This window comes from Colobus angolensis, unplaced genomic scaffold (genome assembly GCF_000951035.1).
Source record: "Colobus angolensis palliatus isolate OR3802 unplaced genomic scaffold, Cang.pa_1.0 Scaffold266, whole genome shotgun sequence".
NCBI classification, from domain to species: Eukaryota; Metazoa; Chordata; class Mammalia; order Primates; family Cercopithecidae; genus Colobus; species Colobus angolensis.
This window is the reverse complement of record NW_012115888.1, coordinates 3,583,728-3,607,052: the sequence shown is the minus strand read 5'-3', so window position 1 is coordinate 3,607,052 and position 23,325 is coordinate 3,583,728. Positions and strand designations below refer to the sequence as shown.

Below are 23,325 nucleotides of genomic sequence, written 5' to 3'. Positions count from 1 at the left end.
CCCTCTCCAAACGGCGCAGCACTGCGGCTCTTGTGAGCGGCGAAGGAGGGGGCAGGGGAGAGGCCGCGGGTCCAGAAACCGTTACTGGATGGGCCGGTGGGATGTGGCGCGGACTGGGTGGGGGCGCGACAGTCTGAGCCGAGACCCGCGTGGGCTTGGGGGTGCGCCGGAACCGGCTGAGCAGTGGCGCGGAAAGGGCGCGGGACCCAGGAGTGTAACCGCCACTTCCCGGCGCTCGCTTCCCGCGCTTGGAGCCCTCAAGGGCACTCGCTGGGATCCCCGAGAGCCTTAAAACAGAAGTCTCTGGAACCTGTGTCCTCTCCCTGTCTGTCCCGCCCTCGAATCCCTGTGTCCTCCTCACCCGCTCCCTCCTGCAGTGAGCATCCTGGGTTGTTGGTAAAAAATCTTGGTTCCTGGGAGGTCAGAGCTTCGTCTCCTGAAATGGTTTATAGTATAGTGAACCCTGGCGCCACGTTCTGTGGCTTATAATCACTTTCGTCCTCGCTGCATGAGGAAGCAAATGACACCGCCCCTTACCCTGGAAAAGTGGCTGCAGCCTTCCCCGGATCTTAGTTTTACTCACCCCGAAGTCAATTTCTCGATAACTCCACCCTGCAAAACCTCTGTGGGACTCATCTTCGGGGCAGAGCTACAGTTTTCTTTCCGGGGGGAGAAAAAAAATCCCCACCTGCAGGGAACTAGGCGGAGAATCGTGCACATGCAGTAGTTTCCAAATCCGTGCAGTGTGAGATCATAAAGCATCGGATTTGTATGCGGCAATGTGTCTATCCGAATTTTCACTGATGTGACGCCTTCAGTCTTTGACACAAACGACACAGAGCAGTCATTTCTGGCCGTGTTTCATAGCCGAAGACCCAGGATCAGAAAGGCAAAATAACTTGTTCAAGGTTATAGAACTATTAACAAAGAACTTCTGTGTTCCCTGACTCCAGATTTTCTGGTTCAAATGCCAATAATGTTTTCTTCCAATCCTTTCTTCTGCCTCCTAAAATAGTATTGTAGTACATTGTGTGTTTGGCGCCATTGACCCCCATTAACAGTTAGATACTCTGTAATGGCTGAGATAAACTACTAGCTTAAGTTCATTTTTCTATTTCACGTTTTGGCAGTAAAAAGTATATTTGATTCTTAAGACCTACCTGTTTTGATAGAAATTAGTTTCATTTGCTAGAGACAGAAGGTTGTGAAAAATAATTCAAGAATGTTTTGTCACAAATGGCCTCTGATGAACTAGTTTCCAGGAATGTCCTCTAACACTTAGCCCCTTCAGACTGGCTATTTTTGGTAGCAGAATGACAGGCAGCAAGCACATTTTTAAAACAATAATCTCCAGGAACTTATCACGTTGAAGAAATGTGGTTGTAGATATGCTTTCATTTTTGGTCTTCACCTGTCAGAATGACAACACAAGTTTGTGTATTGCCACAGTCAAGATAATCATAAGCCTTATGATCATCATAAACCTTCTTCATAAGTTCTGGAGTTAAAGGGTGTCTAGATTTGCACAGAATGCCCCAAAAAATTCCATATATGACTAGTAAATTTCTACCAGGTGTGACAAAGTGCATCATTACTCGAAGGACAGCATAAAAGCTATGGGTTTTGTATAAACGGTGTAGAAAAATTCAGACAGCAAAGCGGCATGGATAAAGGGGGGAAAGCCACAAGGCTAGATATGTCCTCTCAGTTAATTGTTTCTGAAAAATAAAAAAAAATTAAGTTTCCTTGCTAAGTTGGGTAGCCACATGAGATTCTTTCCTAGTTTCAATGACCTCCAAAGCTGACCAGTCCCTAAAGAAGGGAAACTTGTTCATGATCTTCAGTTAACCCAATAAATTTTCAATAGATCCAGGCAAAACACCTCCTTTCTAACTTTGACTACATCCTCTGTCATAAAAATATAAAATAATGGAACACAGAAAGGATGAATTCCTCTCAGCTGCTGGCACCCAAGTGGAAGAGAGATGGAGACACAGACATCAGATAGAGCAGTGCACCGGCAGCCACTGACAGCCATCAGTAGCAAGGTGCATCTGCCAACTGAAAATGAATGAGGGGAAACACAGGTTTATTAAATTTGAGCAGATACTGAAAGGATGATCAAATCTTCAAGATGCCAGTAAACGAGCTGTTCATTCATTTAGTTGTTTAAGCCAAAATCCTAGGTGTCATCCTTGACTTTACATCATACGTTCAGTGTACCAAAATTTATTTCAAATGTACTTTCAAAATATTCACCTTCAAATTCAAATTTCACTACACCTTTTCACCTCCATCCCCACCATCCCAATTAAAACAACTTCCTGTCTCCCTGCTTCTCATTCTTGAGCTTACACCCTGCACGAGCCAGGATGATCCGATTCAGGTGTTAAGTCTAGTCATGTCATCTGTCTACTCAGTGCCTGCCAATGGCTTCTCATCACACTTAGTGTAATACCGAAAATTTTAGCATCCCCTGCAAGTCCCCAGTGTAGCCTCTGGCTGCCTCTCTAAAGACCTCTCCATACCCTCCCCACCACCCTACCCTACCCTCCCTGCTACTCATTTCTGCTACACTGGTATCCTTGCTATATCCCAAGTACACCCCCTCTACCCATCTTCAGTTATTATGGCTCACTCCCTCACTTCATGCAGATCTCTGCATTTCATTAAAAACACCTTCTGGCCGGGTGCAGTGGCTCATGTCTGTAATCCCAGAACACTGGGAGGCCGAGGCAGGTGGATCATCTGAGGTCAGAAGTTCGAGACCATCCTGGCCAACATGGGCCAACATTGTGAAACCCCATCTCTACTAAAAATACAAAAAATTAGCTGGGCGTGGTGGTGGGCTCCTGTAATCCCAGCTTCTAGGGAAGCTGAGGTGGGAGAATCACTTGAACTTGGGAGATGGACGTTGCAGTAAGCAGAGATCTCGCCTTTGCACTCCAGCCTGGGTGATAAGAGCAAGACTTTATCTCAAAAAAAAAAAGCCTTCCATAACCTTTCCATCTGATAGAGAATTTTCCACTCTCATTTTCCCAGTTTTTTCATCTCACCTTACTACTCGACATTATATATGGATATATTGTGTGTATTTTGCTTGCCTGATGGTGTTAATTAGTCATTTGTTGCCATGTCTAAGTGAGGTCAATGTCTCGGATCACATTGATTTCATGTTCACCAAAGACATCAGAAATTCCAACATTTGTCAGTTCTACCCTTAAGTTCGGTACCATTCTTTCTGCCAATCTTTCTAGGTTTGCCTCCTGCTTCTCTCATTGTTTTCTGTCCCTGCTGGTTCTTCCACTCATATGGGCTTCCAAATCTAAGTCAGCCGGCCAGTCCCCTCTCTTCCCTTACTGGGAAGAGACATAGACATAAACATGTCACTTAGCTTGAGTTCTAGTCAGAGGATTAAAAGATTACAAGTACAGAGATATAAGAGTTCTGCAGAAGAAGTATGATTTATTATAAGAAAGTTCCTCAGAGTGGGTCATTTGAGCTGGGATTTGAAGGCTACATAGGAGTATGTCAGGTGTGCTTCATATCAGCAATAACAAAATCAAAGGAACAGAGAAACTGCTGTCGTTGTTAAAGTGACCCTATCTCTACAAAAACTACAAAATTTAACCATGGGTGGTGACACACCCCTGTGGTCCCAGCTACTTAGGGGTGGGGTGCTGAGGTGGGAGGATGACTTGAGCCCAGGAGGTTGAGTGTGCAGTGAGCTGTGATTGTACCACTGCACTCCAGCCTAAGTGACAGAGCGAGACCCTGTCTCAAAAAAAAAAAAAAAAGGAGATAGTGACATAAAAGTATAAGTAATAAGTAGGACAAACCTACCATGTATTGAAATAATAGAAGACAAGCACCTTTTGCTGGAAAAGCATCACTGCAAGAAGAATTTCGTCGGTACAATTACCGAGAAGTCACTGTTCCATGAAATGCAACCTAGAGCCACCAAAGTACCAAGAAATAAGCAAACTGGCCTCTAAAAGACCACCACAGCCCACCCCACACAATCACATAAAAATCCACTTACTAATGCTTCCACTGTCCAGTGAGATCGCTAGATATGCTGTATCTGACTTTAAATATAATCCTAATAAATACGCTCACCTAATTTTCCTGTCCACAGCGAATTACAAATAACAAATCTGCAAATGTAAGCAGAGTAGCAGCATTATGAAATAACAGCTAACATTCCTGCCCTTGCCCCAAAGAAAGCAGACCCAATAATTTTAAAACCTCAGCAGGAAGCATTCATTTAAGAACAAACAGCTCTATACACAGCTGAGTAGCCACTGGAGGCATTATTTTGCCTTATATCCTGTACAATCACTGATGCTCGTCATGCATTTGAGTCTCCAAGAAAAGTTTAGAGCTGGTTGATTGAATAGTAAAGGATGATGAGAGGCTTGTTCAGGAGATTCCCTTTCAGTATGGTTAATTACACATTTTTCCCATGTAAAATAACCAGATTAAAAAGTTTTCTCGTACCTCCCCTCCTTCCACCTCCAAGCTTTGGTGGGTGTTCCTGTTAGACTTTACAGTGCCCCTGTGAGTATGCACCCTCACCACCCTCCTCCAGCCGACTGTAAGTCACTTGAGGGCAAGTCATTTATATTCATGTAACATTTATAGTTTGTCCCCAGTGCTTAGTGCAAATGCCTTGGCACATAATGGGTATTCAAAAAGGATTTATATAATGGACAAAGGAGAATGAAGTGATTGTAACACTTTTAAAGAATATTTATATTAAAAATGAATGAGCTTCCCACGACACAAACAATTCTTTTGCACTTACCAATGAAAACAAAAATTGATTGATCATTTACTAGGTCAGGCAGTGTTCCAAGCGTTTCACACATGTGGATTTAATTCTCACCACAGTGCTATGAAGCAGGCACTACTATGTTCCCTATACCAAAGAGGACAGTGAGGCCCAGACAATGTGCTGTGCCCAGTCAGGCAGCCGGCAAATGACAGAGGCTGCCTTCACACTCCGGCAGGCTGGCTCCCAAGCCCCTGCCCTATCCACTCTGTCATATACCTCCAGTGTTGTATTATTCATAGAAGACCAAAAAAGAAACCTATGCAACTCACTGCTGCTAAAAGGGGTTGAGAACGTCAATGCAGCTTCGCCAGTTTACAAAAAAACTTAGTGGTTGCACAACGTTGTGAATGTATGTAATGCCACTAAGTTGTGCACTTAAAATAGTTACAACAGTCATTTTAATGTTATGTATATTTTACCACAATAAAAAAGTTTCTTTATAAATCCTGGGGTGTATTTCGGTAATGCTATATCCAGGCCCTCCCTGCATGAGTGACTGGCATATGAGGAGCACACAGAGCCTAGGTTCCTAGGCACCTCCTGAAGCTTCCTTGTATTTGCCTTAGATAAGAACTAAGTTTCCAGCGTTAGAGCCGGTTTTTAAGTTGAAAGTGTTACAGTGGGGCTCACCCTCCCTCCTTTTCCACCTGAGTACCAATATGATCGCCTGAATTCTGGAGTGTGTGTGAAGCCAATGACCACTCCCAGTGATATGCAGAATTTACCAAAAAGCACCCCTAGACTTGATGCTGCAACCCTGGAACTCACTTCCCCATCATTAGAACGGCAGAATCAGAGGAAAGATTTCTTTATACAGAGATGTTGGCACTAGAAACGAAGCCATCATGAGGTAGGGGTTTGTATTCCCAGCACCTGCAACCGGGAGCGTCTAGACACAGCAGATGCTGAATAAATGTGTGTGGAGGGAATCATGGATGTGCGTCTGCTCTACTCCCTGCTTTGGAGGAAAGCTGCTTTTCTCGCCCCAAACCTTACCAGTGGAGCTTTGTGGGGACCCCCTCCATTCAGTGAGCCTCTTGGCAATTTGTACACACCAAGGGCTAGTTGGTGACTGACTGACACTTGACAGATGTGAGGTAGATGGTGAACTGGGTCTACTCCTGCCCAGGAAATCCTGAGGGCCACAGGCATTGGTGCTAGAGGCAAGAACCCGCTGCTGTCTTGTATCTGCCTGCCCTTTCGGTTTGCACATCAAAGGATCCTGACTATTGATCATCACTCAAACATGAGCCACACAGGAGAGTGAGTCAGCAAGGTGTCCTCTTGGCTGCCGCCCAGCTGGGTCCTTTGTTGCAGCAAGTAAACTCCAACAGTTAGAATGAAGACATGGGCGGGGCGTGGTAGCTCACACCTGTAATCCCAGCACTTTGGGAGGCTGAGGCAGGTGGATCACTTGAGGACAGGCGTTCGAGACCAGCCTGGCCAACATGGTGAAACCCTGTCTCTACTTTAAAAAAAAAAAAAATACAAAAATTAGCTGGCATCGTGGTGCACGCCTGTAGTCCCAGCTACTCGGGAGGCTGAGGCAGAAGAATCGCTTGAACCCAGGAGTTGGAGGTTGCAGTGAGCTAAGATCATACCACAGCACCCCAGCCTGGGCAACAGAGTGAGAATTTGTCTCAAAAAAAAAAAAAAAAGAATCTGGACATGGAATACCCAGTGGCCACAGGCTAAGAAGGAACTGTCCAACCTAAAATTCAAGGGAGCAATCAGCCAATCAGAGAACCTCCAGAGAACTCAAAAAAGTAGGAAGGAGTCAGCTTAGATGAGTCACACTGGGTACCCCTAGCTTTAAGCACACATCAGGCCTAGAAGGACAAACCCATTCAGCAAGTGACAGCTGTTGTCTATCCTCACCTCTTCTCTCTTCTCTCCCACTTTGACCCAGGGCAACGTCTGGGTCATGAGAGAGCTGGGTCATGGTTGAAGAGGGGAGCAGAAAGAGAGCTGAATGCAGCGGACCCCACCTCCCCTTCAACATGCAAAATTCCTTCTGGAAGTGTACCCACTCAAGAGGGTAGAGGACAACTTGGGTTAAATGGGTTTGAATTTTCTATATACTCATTTGAATTTGAATTCTATATACTATATACTCATTTAAATTCTATATACTCATTTGAATTTTCCTGAACTAAGACTGTGCAAATAAAAATGACTGTAGGGCAATTACCTGAAAACAAGCAGAGAAACTGTGAGGCCTGTCCACGTCTTCATCCAGGGTGGAAACAACTCGCCAGCCCTGCCCTAGTGTTCAGGGGGAGTGAAACACGGATGTGTTAATCACAATCCATACCTAGAACTCTGCAGGCATTTTTTTGCCTTGCATGCCAGCTACATTTACAAAAAATAAATAAATAATTTTCTGGAAGACAGACAAGTTGATACGGGGTCTTGTTGGGGGAAATAGGGTTCCTTTCTCACTCATGACTAAGTTCATGGCCAAGACCCCTATAACAAAAGACAGGTTAACAAGAGAAAAACATACAAATGTATTTAACATAAGTTTTACATGGCATGGGAACCTTAGAATAAAGGCCTAAAGAAACATGGGAAACTGTGTTTTATGCCTAGGTTGGATGAAGAGGTAGAAAGTTGTAGAGAAGTATGACTGGACAAAGTGCATAGATCTAATGGTAATAGACTCAGGGAATTTAGCAAGGCCTGTTTATTCAGATTCTCCTCTGCCTTCCTGGGTCTTCAGAGATAAGGATGCTCCTTTCATCTGGGTATAGGGAGAGCACCTCTCACATGAGAGTCTTATGACCTTCTTTAGAGAAAACTTAAGAATTATGGGCTGCTTCTGTGGAGAAGGTTGGGAGAAGGGCAGAGACCTTCCTGCTTCTGCTGTTTCCTGAATTGCCAAGGTGGTGTATCCTGAACCCCATCAGTCTGTATTATCAACTGCACATGCTCACCCAGGAGGGAAGCCATGGTTCGAGCACTGAGACACAGGACCCTGTAATTGGATGCCAGTACCTAAGGGGCAATGACAATAGTGTACTAAAACCTCTAAACCAGAATACGCTAAATTTTAAAAGACTTGGGGAAGGGGATGAAACAACAAAAAAAGAATATGCAGCAGAGACAGTATGTGGCCTCCAAAGCGTAAAATACTTACTATCTGGCTTTTTACAGAAAAGGTTTGCTGGCCCCTGTTTTAAACAGCCCTGCAAGATGTATATTAGTGTCCCTAGGTTACAAAGGAGGACTCTGAGACTCAGGAGGATTAACATGCCTCAAAAAGGAAAATATTCCATTTCTGAGCCAACCTTGCAAAAGGAGATACAATTAAGACCCAAGAGAGCTAAGCGGTAGGAGAAGGACCAGAACCAGAGGAGAAGGAAAGTCAAGGAGGCTTCAGAGGTCGACTTGGCTTTCATCTACATTTTCCCTTTTCTACCCCTGAATAACAGGAAGAGCTAGGATGGAAGGGGGTGGCAGTGGGGAGAAGGGGTTCCATACCTGACCGTTTGAGATTGATAGCGTGAAGGATCATAGCTATACCCTTTCAACATTGCTTTTGGACGGCACTGGCAGAGAGAAATAACAGGAGAGGAGAGCCACTGACTTGAGAAGGTGTAACATTTCCTAGGCTTTTACCTGTGTACTGTCTGAAAACAATATCCTACTGTAAAAGTCCTGTTCACCTTCATGTTTAAGGCAATAATTTTTTGTAAGTAATGATGGAAAATGATAATATAACCTAAAACTCATCCAAACTCTGTGCTTCCTATATGGTAGTGGCTTTGCTCACTTTTATCCCATCACTCCCAGGGGACATTTCACCATGTCTAGAGACGTTTTTGGTTGTCATAACCAGTGGGACGGTTCTTCTGACATTGAGATGGGTGAGGCCAGGGATGCTGTTAAACATCCTGAAATGCACAGAAAACAGCCCAAGCTAGAGAAACTCCACCCTAAATAATAGCAAAACTCTTACCAAGATATGAGTATAGGAGAAATAGTTAAATTTTTAAAAAATACCACTAAAAGGGTAAACTACACAAAGAAGATTATTCTGAAAAAGAAAAGTTTCAGAAGAAGTGAAAAAAAATATAGCAATGAGAATTTGAATATTTTTTAACTTGATGGAAGTAGAAACAATTAAGAAGGAAGGACAGCACCCAAAACTAATTGGACAGGCTATGCATAAATACAAGAACATAATAGCAAAAGCTAACTAATATGAAATAGTCTAAAAGTAATGCATATGCAAGAGGTAAGCCATCACAAACTGGTCTTTCAGCTTATTTTTCGTTTTCTTTAATGCTCTGTGAACAGACTTCCCACTGATTTTAAAGGATATTTTGGTTTTGAAACTAGCTTTATGGAAGCTAAAAATTAGACTTTAAACATTATGAACCCCTAGTCATTTAGACTTAGTAACTCCTAGGATATAGGGACAGGCATATATAATTTATGCTGAAATTCGTGTATTAAAAAAGCGAAACTTTTCATGATAGCGATGGGAATGGTGCCTGCATTTTTAGGAAAGGTGATGGTGAAAAGAACAAATTTGAATTATATAGGAAAATGTGATCCTAATCAAGAAAGTTTAAAACCAAAAACACATACAGAAGAAATTCCCAATAGTCAAAAAGATCATGGATAGTAATTCTCGACAAAGATTCTTTGCTTGACCAAACTTTAATCAGGCTTCTGAACCTTCTCCTATGCCCGTCTGTGCACTTCCTTGTAAAATCTGTTTTTAACAAAAATCCCCTGCTAAGTCAGTTTAGTGAGAACCTGCTTTGAATATCTGATCACTTCCATGTCTGATGAGGTTCCTCAGCTTCCACCCTCTCCCAAGGCCAAGCAGTAGTAAACTGCCAAGAAGTTATAGCTGTATTAACAAATGGAAACAGTCAAATTTCAAAACAAGCTGCAATCACTCTTTTGAAACACCAAAATGAATAAATAAATAAATAAGAGTCCTCATTTTCAGATGGTTCCCTTTTTAATTCTATTATAGCGTTTACAATGTCATTACTATTGTTCCTCAGGACTTGGACTGTCTTTGCTCTTCACCCCTTTGTTTGTGACATAACGAATTCTATGCCCTTAACTTCCGCATTTGTTTCATGACACTCCACCACTTCATCTCCTCTTGCACTGTTGGAGTCTGTGCTCTTTAATGTGCTACAGTTGGCTTCACCCTGACCTTCGAATTTCTCAGCATCTAGTAGCTGTACTTGCTGAGATGGATCCTTGCTCTTGGCTTCCCCCAAAAATGGAGGTATCTGCAGCTGGGCTCTTATAGACATCTGGCCTTGGGATGACAAAGAGGGTATTTTTAGGTTTCCTAATGGTGATTGTAGTAACCTCTATAACGGCTCAGTGACCTAATTTGGACATGGTCTACCACTCCATCTTGCTTCACTTTCTCAGCTGATTCTTCGTCTGCTTTCGTTGCTGCTGCCAGAGGGGCTCACTCTGTGGAGTCCTGTGCCTTCCACTCTGCTACTGATTCATCGATATCAGATTCTGTCTCCCACCTTGTCTTGGCCTGGGCTGTAGCAACTCCTGCTCTGTGGCAGGGGCAGTTTCTATGGCTTCACAGGGCATTTTGTGAGAGGGAACGTAGAATCAAGATGTCTTCAAAATACCTTGGGTATCATCCTGTTTTTTGGTTTTGGTTTTTGTTTTTTGAGAAAGGGTCTCATTCTGCAGGCTGGAATGCAGTCTCAAACTTCTGGCCTCAAGTAATTCTCCTGCCTTCACTTCCCAAAGTGCTGGGATTATAGACATGAGCCACTTTTTCGAGCTGAGTATCATCTTTTTTAAAGCTGCAAAGTTGTCCATATTATGAGTGTATCTTAATTTAGGTACATCCAAAATAATTTAGGTTGTGTCCATTGTTTCTTACAGGATGTTTCTACTTACATATCTGAGTGTGGCTGTTTTCATACAAAAGGTTTCTAGAAGTAGAAATCTAAAGCAAAAGATGGGTGATATGGTTTAAATTGTGATAGATGCTGGTCAATTACATTGCAAACATTTTTATTAATTTGTCTTTCACCTAGAATTTTTTTTCCTCCACTTTCAATAGAACAGGGTATAGTCAATCTTTTGAATTTTTGAAAATCTAATGTGGGCAGGGAAAGCATTCGAATAGGGTCTTCTTGTTTTAATTTGCACCATTCTGATGACCAGTAAGGTTTTCTACTTTCTGTAGGGGAGATAAAGTTGTATATTCTCCTCACCATTTTGAGGGTCATGGCTGAAACCTCTGTAACGAAAGACAGATAAACAAGAGGAAAGCATAGCAAATTTATTTGATAAAAGTTTTATGTGACATGAGAGCTTTCAGAAATGAAGGCCTAAAGACCTGCGGGAAGCGTATTTTTCTGGACGGTTGTGCAGAACTATGATTGAAAGTCGAATGGAAATAAATGGGAAACTTAGCAAGGCCTATTTGTTCAGATTCTATTTGGCCTCTCCACTTCCCTACAGTATAGGGCAGAAAACCCCCTCAAGAGTCAGGGTCTTATGACTTATTTTCAGTGGAAGAAGGTCAGAGAATTCTTTTTTGGCCAGCTTTCAGGGGAGAAAGGTGGGAGAAAGTCAGAGGGTGACTGTCTTAGTTTATTTGTGCTGCTATAACAAAATATCTAGGTAATTTATAAAGAACAGAAATGTATTTTCTTACAGTTCCAGAGGCTGGTAAGTCCCAGGTTAAGACTCCAGCAGGTTCAGTGTCTGGTGAAGGCCTATAACTCATAGATGGCCCTGTCTAGGTGCCCTCACATGGTGGAAGAAATGGAAAGGGAATTCATGATGGAAGAGGAGAAGAGAGTGACCTCATTTCTTCAAGCCCTTTTATAAGAACCCTAATTCCACCCACAACTTAATCACCTCCTAAAGGCCCCATCTCTTAATACTATCATAGTGGCTATTAAATCTCAACATGTGAATTTGGGAGGACACATTCAGACCACAGCAGTTATCTTCCTGCCTCTGCTGTTTTCTTAATTTCCAAGGTGCCATATTTGGAGCAGCACTTCCTGCACCCCATCATTTCCATCTGTTTGTTACTTATTTTTTTCCCTTTTCTTTGAATAGCCTATTTACATTTTTTCAGGGTGCTTTGTCTAGGTTGGATTCTAATCTTTAATGCTACTTATAGAGTAAATATTGCTTTGCTCTCTCTCTTTGTGAAATAATTTCAGTTTTTATCTCATCTTGATTTAATGCTGATTATTTGTATTTCATTAGAAAGTTGGCTTTTTGTTTGCTTTTCTTTTTTTGAGATAGGGTCTCACTCTGTTGCTCAGGCTAGACTGCAGTGGGATGATCAAGGTTCACTGAAGCCTTTACCTCCCAGGCTCAATCGATCCTCCTGCCTCAGCCTCCCAAGTAGCTGGGACTACAGGCGAGCACCACCATGCTCGTACTTTTGTCACACACACACAAAGTAACTATGTGAGGTGATAGATACGGTCACTAGCTTTACTAAAGTAACCCTTTTACTATCTATATGTATCACATGACGTCACATTGCAAAGCTCAAATATGCACAATAAAATTTATTTTTTTAAAAGTTGTACATTTTGTTTTTAAAATATTTATACTAGGGGGCCAAGAGGACTGATTAGAAGCAGTTGAGGTGTGTGGCACTCATGAGAAGTATAAAAGAGGTGAGTAAATACAGCATCTTCAACTGAAATATCCAAGTACACGCATTGGGACTGATCAGGAAAACAACTCCACCCATGAAGAACTAAGAAAAGCAGGGTGGGGCAACGGCCCACTCAGAAGCAACATGGAGCCAAGGGGACCCCCACCCACAGCCAAGGGAAGTGGTGAGTGAACGTGTGGCCCTGGGAAACCACGCCTCTCCCACAGATCTTTGCAATGGTCTGATCAGGAGATTCCCCGTGAGCCCATGCCACCAGGGCCTAACACATAGAGCTGTGTGGAGTCTCAGCAGAGCAGCTGCTTAGGCATGCACAGAGATGCAGGAGCTTTACATACTTCAACCCTGGGAGCCCTAACAAAGGTGACTGCAACTCAGGCAAGGTGGGAGGTCCGTTCATACCCTTAGGAAGGGGTCTAAATCCAGGGGGCCAAGCAGCATCAGTCTATGGGCTCCACTTCCATGGCACCTCATAAGATAAGGCCTATTGGCTTAGAATCCCAGTCAGCCACTAGCAACAGGGTGGAGCCTTCCTGAGATGGAACAGAGCCCCTGGGCAGAGGGGTGGGCCACCATCTTTGTTATTTGGACAGCTTAGCCACTCCAGCCTGTAGGCTTTAGAAAGTGCAAATGGTTCAGATGAGGAAGGGTCCCGCCAGCACAGCACAGTGACTTTGTCAGAACCTGGCCAGACTGTTTTCTTTAAGTGAGATCCCTATCCATTCTTCCTCACTGGGTGAGACCTCCCAGCAAGGGCCTCTAGCCACCCCCACCTGCCCACATACTTTGGAGAGATCTCTGATTGTTCCCTGGGATGGAGTGTGGGCACAGGTTGGGGAGGGGCGGGCTACCATCTTTGTTGTTTGGACGAATCACTTGTTCCAGCTCACGGGGTTTGAAGAGTCCAAGCAGACTGGGGCAAATGTGGTTTCCCAGCATGGCATGGCTGTTTTGTCGAGGTGTGGCCAGATGGCTTCTTTAAATGAGACCCTCATCCATTCCTCCTTACTGGGTGGGTCCTCCCAGCTAGGGCCTCCAGCCACCCTTACCCGTATTCTACAGACAGAGTTCTGATATCTCCCTGGGACAGAGTGCCCAGGGGGACGGATGGGCCACCATCTTTGCATTTGGGTGACTCAGCCATTCCAGACTACAGGCCTTGGAGGGTCCAAGCTGACTGGAACAGGAGCAATTTCCAAGCATGGCACAGCTGTTTTGGCACAGTTTCCAAGTATGGCACAGCATGGCACAGTCAAGGTGTGGCCAGATTGCTTCTTTAAATGGGATCCCGATCAATTCCTCCTCACTTGGCAGATCCTAATTTCTCCCTGGACAGAGTGCCCGGAGGCTGGGGCAGGCTGCCACCTTGCTGTTTGGGCATCTCAGGTAGTCCAGCCTGTGGGCCTTGGAGAGCCCAAACTGATCAGGGCTGAAAGGGTTTCCAACAGAGCACAGCCGCTCCACCAAAATGCAGCCAGACTGCTTTTTAAAGAAGGACTCTGATTCCATTCCTCCTGACTAGGTGAGACCCCCCACAACTAGGGTCTCCAGCCACCTACAGGTGCATTCAGGCCAGCAACAGGTGAGTACTCCCGTGGGACAGAGCTCCAAGAGGTAGGGGCAGGCTGCCATCTTTCTGTTCCACAGCCTTCACTGGTGATGCTTTCAGGTAACTGGAAAACCAAGGCAACTAAGGTGTGGAGTTTACCCACAGCAAACCATAGTAGACCTAGGGAAGACTGGCCAAACTGAAAAACAAAACAAAAAACAAGAACCCCATCCAAAGGTCAGCAACCTCACAGATCAAAGGTAGATAAACCCACAAAGATGAGAAAGAATCAGCACAAAAATGCTGAAAACTCAAAAACTCAGAGTGCTCCCTTTCCTACACATGACCGCAACACCTCTCCAGCAAGGGTTCAAAACTGAGATAAGACAGAGATGGCTGAAATGACAGAAGGAGGCTTCAGAATGTGAAGAAAACAAACTTGGCTAAGCTAAAGGAGCATGGTGTAACCCAATGCAAGGAAGCTAAGAATTGTAATAAAACAACATAGGAATTGTGTATTAGTCTGTTTTCATGCTACTGATAGACATACCAGAGACTGGGAAGAAGAAGTTTAATGGACTTACAGTTCCACATGGGTGGGGAGACCTCATAATCATGGTGGAAGGCAAGGAGGAGCAAATCACATCTTACATGGATGGTGGCAAGCAAAGAGAGTTCAGGGAAACTCCCATGTTAAAACCATCAGATCTTATGAGACTCATTCACTATCCTGAGAACAGCACAGGAAAGGCCACCCCCATAATTCAATTACCTCCCACAAGTCCCCTCCCACATCAAGTGGGAATTCAAGATGAGATTTGGATGGGGACATAATCAAACCATATCATTCCACTCCTGGCCCCTCCAAATCTCATGCCCTCACATTTCAAAACCAACCATGTCTCCCCAACAGTCCCCCAAGTCTTAACTCATTTCAGCATTAACTCAAAAGTCTACAGTTCAAAGTCTCATCCAAGACAAGACAAGTTCCTTCTACCTATGAGCCTGTAAAATCAAAAGCAAGCTAGTTACTTCCTAGATACAATGAGGGTACAGGCATTGGGTAAATACATCTACTCCAAATGGGATAAATTGGCCAAAACAAACGGGCTACAGGTCCCATGCAAGTCCAAAATCCAGCAGGGCAGTCAAATCTTAAAGCTCCAAAATGATCTCCTTTGACTCCATGTCTCACATCCAGGTCACGCTGATGCAAGAGGTGGGATCCCATGGCCTTGGGTGACTCCACTTCTATGGATTTGCAAGGTATAGTCCCCCTTCTGGCTGCTTTCATGGCCTGGCATTGAGTGTCTGTGGCTTTTCCAGGTGCATGGTGCAAGATGTCAGTGGATCTACCATTCTGGGGTCTGGAGGACAGTGGCCCTCTTCTTACAGCTTCACTAGGCTGTGACCCAGTAGAGACTTTGTGTGGGGGCTCCAGCCCCACATGTCCCTTCTGCACTGCCCTGGCAGAGATTCTCTTGGAGGGCCCCAGCCCTGCAGCAAACTTCTTTCTGGGTATCCATACATCTTCTGATATCTAGGTGGAGATTTCCAAACCTTAATTCTTAACTTCTGTGCACCCACAGGCTCAACACCATGTGGAAGCTGCCAAGGCTTGGGGCTTCCACCCTCTGAAGCAACAGCCAGAGCTGTACCTTGGCTCCTTTTAGCCATGACTGGAGTGGCTGGGACTCAGGGAACCAAGTCCCTAGGCTACACACAGCATGAGGACCCTGGGCCTGGCCTATGAAACAATTTTTTCCTCCTAGGCTTCCAGACCTGTGATGGAAGTGGCTTCTGTGAAGGTAACTGACATGCCCTAGAGACATCTTCCCCATTGTCTTGGGGATTAACATTCGGCTCCCTGTTACTTATGCAAATTTCTGCAGCCGGCTTGAATTTCTCCTCAGAAAATTGGATTTTCTTTTCTATCACATTGTCAGTCTGCAAATTTTCTGAATTTTTACGCTCTGCTTCTCTTACGAAATGGAATGCCGTTAACAGCACCCAAGTCACCTCTTGAATGCTTTGCTGCTTAGAAATTTCTTCTGCAAGATACCCTAAACCATTTCTTTTAAATTCAAAGTTCCACAAATCTCTATGGCAGGGGCAAAATGCAGCCAGTCTCTTTGCTAAAACATAACAAGAGTCACCTTTGCTCCTGTTCCCAGCAAGTTCCTCATCTCCATCTGAGACCACCTCAGCCTGCATTTCATTGTCCATATCATTATCAGCATTTTGGTCAAAGCCATTCAACAAGTCTGTAGGGAGTTCCAAACTTTTTATATTTTCCTGTCTTCTTTTGAGCCCTCCAAACTGTTCCAACCTCTGCCTGTTACCCAGTTCCAAAGTCACTTCCACATTTGCAGGTATCTTTTCAGCAACACCCCACTCTGCTGGCACCAATTTACTGTATTAGTCCATTTTCATGCTGCTGATAAAGACATACCAGAGACTGGGAAGAAGATAGGTTTAATGGACTTACAGTTCCACATGGCTGGGGAGGCCTTACAATCTTGGTGGAAGGCAAGGAGGAGCAAGTTATGTTTTACATGGATGGTGGCAGGCAAAGAGAGAGCTTGTGCAGGGAAACTCCCATTTGAAAACCATCAGATCTCTTGAGGCTTATTCACTATCACGAGAACAGAACAGGAAATATCCAGTCCCACAATTCAATTACCTCCCATGTGGTCCCTCCCACAACGTGTGGGAATTCAACATGAGGTTTTGGTGGGGACACAGCCCAACCATATCAAGCTGACAGCCAAAATAGCCAGTATAGAGAGGAACATAGCTGCCATAATAGACCTGAAAAACACACTGCAAGAATTTCACAATGCAATCACAAGTGCTGATAGAATAGGTGAAGCAGAGGAAAGAATCACAGAGCTTGGCGACCGTCTTTCTGAAATAAGACAGGCAGACAAGAATAGAGAAAAAAGAATGAAAAGGAATAACAAAACCTCCTAGAAACATGGTATTTTATAAAGAGATCAAACCTACAACTGATTGGGGTACCTGAAAGAAATGGGAAAAATGGAACCAATTTGGGAAACATATTTCAGGATATCATTCAGGAGATTTTTCCCAACCTAGCTAGACAGGCCAACATTCAAATTCAGGAAATACAGAGAACCCCAGGAAGATACTGCATGAGAAGATTATCCCCAAGACACATAATAATCAAATTATCCAAGGTTGAAATGAAAGAAAAAATGTGAAGAACAGGCAGCAAGAAAGGTCAGGTCACCAGCAAAGGAAAGGCCATCAGACTAACAGCAGACATCTCAGTGGAAACTCTACAAGCCAGAAGAGATTGGGGGTCAATATTAAACATTCTTAAATAAAAGAAATTCTGACCCAGAATTTCACATCCAGTCAAACTAAGCTTCAAAAGCAAAAGAGAAATAAGATCCTTTTCAGACAAGCAAGTGCTGAGGGAACTTGTTACCATCAGACCTGCCTTACAAGAACTCCTGAGGGAAGCACTTCAGGAAATGGAAGTGAATATAGAAAGGAAAAACTGATACCAGCCACTACAAAAACACACTGAGGTACATAGACCAGGGATACTATGAAGCAACCACATAACTCTGTGAAATAACCAGCTTGCATCATGATGATAGGATCAAATCCACACACAACAATGCTAACTTTAAATATAAATAGGCTAAATGCCCTGATTAAAAGACACAGAGTGGCAAGCTGGATGAAGAACCGAGACCCTTCAGTATGTTATCTTCAAGACAGCTATCTCACATGCAAAGACACACATGAACTCAAATAAAGGGATAGAGGAAAATTTACCAAGCAAATGAAAAACAGGAAAAAGCAAGGGTCATAATTCTAGTTTCTGAGAACACAGAGTTTAACAAAGATGAAAAAAGACAAACGAGGGCATTACTTAATGGTAAAGGGTTCAATTCAACAAGGAGAGCCAACTATCCTGAATATATATACACCTAACACAGGGGCACCCAGATTCATAAAGCAAGTTCTTAGTGACCTTCAAAGAGGCCTAGACTCTCACACAGTAATAGTGGGAAATTTTAACACTCCATTGAAAATATTAGACAGATCATTGAAACAGAAAATTAAAAAAAAACATTTAGGACTTGAACTCAGCTCTGGATCAAGTGGACCTGACAGATATCTACAGAACTCTTCACCCAAAAATAACAGAATATACTGTATTCTCATTGCCACATGGCACTTGCTCAAAAACTGATCACATAGTCAAAAGTAAAACACTCCTCAGCAAATTTATAAGAACTGAAATCATAAAAAAAAAAAACAAAAAAAAAAAACAAAAACAGTCTCTTGGACCAGAGCACAGCACACTCAAATTAGAACTTGAGATTAAGAAATTCACCCAAAACCATACAACTACATGAAAATTGAACAACCTGCTCCTGACAGACTTTTGGGTACATAATAAAATTAAGGCAGAAATCATTAAGTTCTTTGAAACCAATGAGAAGAAACATACAAGGTACCAGAGTCTCTGGGACACAACTGATAAAAGGAAAATTTATGGCACTAAATGCCCATATCAAAAAGCTAGAAAGATGTAAAGTTAACAACCTAAAATCACAAATATAAGAACTAGAGAACCAAGATCAAACAAACCCCAAAGCTAGCAGAAGACAAGAAATAACTTATGTCAGAGCTGAATTGAAGGAGATAGAGACATGAAAAACCCTTCCAAAAATCAACAAATCCAGGAGTTGGATTTTTGAAAAAATTAATAAAATAGAACACTAGCTAGACTAATAAAGAGGAAAAGAGAGAAGATTTAAATAAACATATTCAGAAATGATAAGGGGGATATTACCATTGACCCACAGAAATACAAACAACCATCAGAGAATATTATAAACACCTCTATGCACAAAAACTAGAAGATCTAAAAGAAATGGATAAATTCCTGGATACTTACACTCTCCCAAGGCTGAACCAGGAAGAAACAGAATCCCTGAATGACCAATAATGAATTCTTAAATTGAACCAATAATAAATAGCCTACTAACCAAAAAAAGCCCAGGACCAGATGCATTCACAGCTGAATTCTTCCAAAGGTACAAAGAGGAGCTGGTATCATTCCTACTGAAACTATTCCAAAAAATTGAAGAGGAGGGACTCCTCCCTAACTCATTCTATGAGGCTAGCATCATCATGATACTAAAACCTGACAGAGATACAACAACAAAAAAAGAAAACTTCAGACCAATATTTTTGGTGAAAATCTATGCAAAAGTTCTTAACAAAATACTGGCAAACTGAATCCACCAGCACAACAAAAAGCTTATCCACCACGATCAAATAGGCTTTATCCTTGACATGTAAGTTTGGTTCAACACATGCAAATCAATAAGCATGATTCATCATATAAACAGAGCTAAAGACAAAAACCACATGACTATCTCAATAGATGCAAAAAGGCCTTCAATAATATTGAGCATCCCTTCATATTAAAAACTCTCAATAAGCGAGGTTTGAAGGAACATACCTCGAAATAATAAGAGCTATATATGACAAACCCACAGCCAATATCATACTGAATAGGCAAAAGCTGGAAGCATTCCCCTTGAAAACCAGCACAAGACAAGGTTGCCCTTTCTTACCACTCCTATTCAGCATAGTATTGGAAGTTCTGGCCAAGACAATCAGGCAAGAGAAAAAAATAAAATGTATTCCAATATGAAGAGAGGAAGTCAAACTATCTGTTTGCAGATGAGATGATCTTATATCTAGAAAACTCCATCATCTTAGCCCAAAAGCTTCTTAAGCTGATAAGCGACTTTGGCAAAGTCTCAGGATACAAAATCAATGTGCAAAAGTCGCTAGTATTCCTATACATCAACAACAGGCCAGTGGAGAGCTAAATCACAAACTCCCAGTCATAATTGCCACAAAAGGCATAAAATACGTAGGAATACAGCTAACAAGGGAAGTGAAGGAGCTCTTCAGGGAGAACTACAAATCACTGCTCAAAGAAGTCAGAGATGACACAAACAAATAGGAAAACATTCCATGCTCATGAATAGGAAAAATCAATACTGTGAAAATGGCCACCCTGCCCAAAGCAATTTATAGATTCAATGCTATTCCCATTAAACTACCATTGACATTCTTCACAGAATTAGAAAATACTAATTTAAAATTCATATGAACCAAAAAAGAGCCTGAATAGCCAAGGCAATCCTAAGCAAAAAGAAAAAAGCTAGAGGCATCACACTATCTGACTTCAAACTATAAAACAGGCCTACAATAACCAAAACAGCATGGTACTGGTAGAAGAACAGACACATAGACCAGTGGAATAGAATATAGGACTCAAAAATAAGACTGCACACCTACAACCATCTGATCTTAGACAAACTTGACAAAAACAAGCAATGGGGAAAATATTCCCTATGTAGTAAATGGAGCTAGGAGAACAGGCAAGCCATATGCAGAAAATTGAAACTGGACCCCTCCTTACACCATATACAGAAATAAATTCAAGATGGATTAAATTCTTAAATGTGAAACCCAAAACTGTAAAAACCCTGGAAGGAAACCTAGGCAATATCACTCAGGACATAGGCATGGACAAAGATTTTATGATGAAGATGCAAAAAGTAATTGCAACAAAAGCAAAAATTGACAAATGGGATTTAATTAAACTAAAGAGCTTCTGCACAGCAAAAGAAACTATCAACAGAGTAAACAGACAATCTACAGAATGGGAGAAAATTTTTGAAATCTATGCATCTGACAAAGGTCTAGTATCCAGCATCTATAAGGAACTTAAATAAATTTACAAGAAAAAAAAAATAACCCCAATAAAAAGTGGGCAAAGGACATGAACAAACACTTCTCAAAAGAAGACATACATATGGCCAATAAACATATGAAAAAAAGCTCTACAACACTGAACATTAGAGAAATGGAAATCAAAACCACAATGAGATACCATCTCACACCAGGCAGCATGACTGTTACTAAAAAGTCAAAAAGCAACAGATGCTGGCAAGGTTGTGGAGAAAAAGGAACGCTTCTACTCTGTTGGTGGAAGTGTAAATTTGTTCAACCATTGTGGATGACAGTATGGCAATTCCTCAAAGATCTAGAGGCAGAAATACCATTCAACCCACCAATCCCATTACTTGGCATATATCCAAAGGAATATAAATCATTCCAGTACAAAGACATATGCATGCATATGTTCAGTGCAGCACTATTTACAATAGCAAAGACATGCAATCAACTTAAATGCCCATCAACTGTAGACTGGGATAAAGAAAATGTGGTATATATACAACATGGAATACTATGCATAGCCCTAAAAGGGGATGAGATTGTGTCCTTTGCAGGGACATAGATGGAGCTGGAGGCCATCTGTGGATAACTTAGCAAACTAATGCAGAAACAGAAAGCCAAATACTGCATGTTCTCACTTATATGTGGAAGCTAAATGATGAGAACACAGGGATACCTTGGGGGAAACAGCACACACTGGGTCCTGTCTGAGGGTGGGGGGTTAGAGAAGGGAGAGGATAAGGAAGAATAGCTAATGGATGTTGGGCTTAATACCCGGGTAACGGAATGAGCTGTGCAGCAAACAACCATAGCACATGTTTACCTATGTAACAAACCTGCACTTACTACACATGTAGCCCTGAACTTAAAATAAAAGTCAGAAATTAAAAAATAAAGTAAAATATTTATAAAAATATTCTTTCTTCTCAAGCCTAATGTTTTTTATTTGTGTTATCTTACTTGCCACTTTTCAAAGATTGAAGTTTTGATTTAATTGCTCTTAATTTGCATATATTTAGTTCTTTCTTTTAAAGTGTAAATCATTTCTGGAGTACTACTTTGGATGCACCTCAATGAGTATTTTCATTGAATTCTAACTAGAATGTAATTTTATGGTTTTTTCTTTCACTCAAACAGTATTTTTTAATGATTCAAAAATTTCCAAGGATGAAATGTTTAAGAAAATACCCTATATTTTGTTGCTTGTTTGTTTTTTAAAATGTAAATACACATAGAGAATGTAACCAGCATAGCTTCTATATTTCAAAATATGAAAGATTTTTTAGACAACCTGGTATTTTCTTAAACATTTCATTCTTGGAAATTTTTGCATCATTAAAAAATACTGTTTTGACATGCTGATATTTAAGTTAGCTATAAAAATCTCCCCATAAGTCTGTTGGATTTCTATTCATTTAGCTATAGATTGAATCTCACTGAACAGACTAATTCTTATTATTAAGCTCATTTTATCAATACTATTATATCTATATTTTAGATTTTATTTAACATATTATATGTTATTAATTTAAAATAATATTAATTATCAGTTATATAATTATATGTGGAATATATATGTTTATATGTGCATTTTATTAATAGTAACTAGATGAAAATAATAATGTGATATAAATATATTTATGTATAATATATCATTTCATATAAATTGCATTATTATTATTAAGCTAATTCTATTGCCTGAAGGAATTTGGGTTGGGATGGCTTTTGTTTGTTTAGTTAATTTTTTCTTTCCATGTTGTCACTCTGATATAGTTTGGCTATGTGTCCCCACCCAAATCTCATCTTGAATTGTAACCTAAATGTAATCCCCACATGTTGAGGGAGGGTCCTGGAGGGAGGTGAATGGATCTTGGGGGCAGTTTCCCCCACGCTGTTCTTGTGACAGTGAGTGAGTTCTCATGAGATCTGATGAGTGAAAAGTATGTGGCTTCCTTCCCTCTCTCTCTCTCCTGCCACCAGTAAGGACGTGCTTTGCTTCCCCTTCGCCTTCTGCCATGATTGTAAGTTTCCTGAGACTTCCCCAGTCATGTGGAAATGTGACTCAATTAAACCTCTTTCTTCAGAAATTACCCAGTCTCGGGTAATTCTTTACAGCAGTGTGAGAACAGAATAATACATACTGTTACTCAAATATTTGGTGTTCTTAGCTGTCTGTTCACCCTCTGAGATGAAGATTTGGATGGATAGCTTTGGCAACACTGCTTTGCAGCCCAGGGAAGAAGAGCTACCTGCACACAGATCACACAGGGCCAGGCTTTGGTAGCTGTATTGGATAGGTGTGGGAGAGGGAAGAGGGCAGAGCCTGGCATCCGGGAACTTGTAAGCCTTGCATCATGGGATCTTCAGGAGCCTTGCATCTCCAGCCCAGGACCCATTCTCAGGGCCTCCTGGGTCAGAACTGGCACTTTTCACCAACAGCCTGGAAATTAATTCTAGAGCCAGCTTTCTCTAAGG

At 42.0% G+C, this 23,325-nt stretch overlaps 1 protein-coding gene across 1 annotated transcript in view; it reads right to left on the bottom strand.

The window, feature by feature from the left end:
• MARCH11 (membrane-associated ring finger (C3HC4) 11) overlaps window positions 1-23,325 on the bottom strand; it is a 149,903-nt gene that overhangs the window by 115,979 nt on the left and 10,599 nt on the right. Inside the window, exons 2-4 of the mRNA XM_011947464.1 lie at window positions 1,895-2,061; window positions 584-819; window positions 13-371 (exon numbers count right to left, since the gene is read on the bottom strand). Of these exons, the coding sequence (XP_011802854.1) occupies window positions 13-371; window positions 584-819; window positions 1,895-2,061 (762 nt within the window). The remainder of the gene's footprint in view (window positions 1-12; window positions 372-583; window positions 820-1,894; window positions 2,062-23,325) is intronic.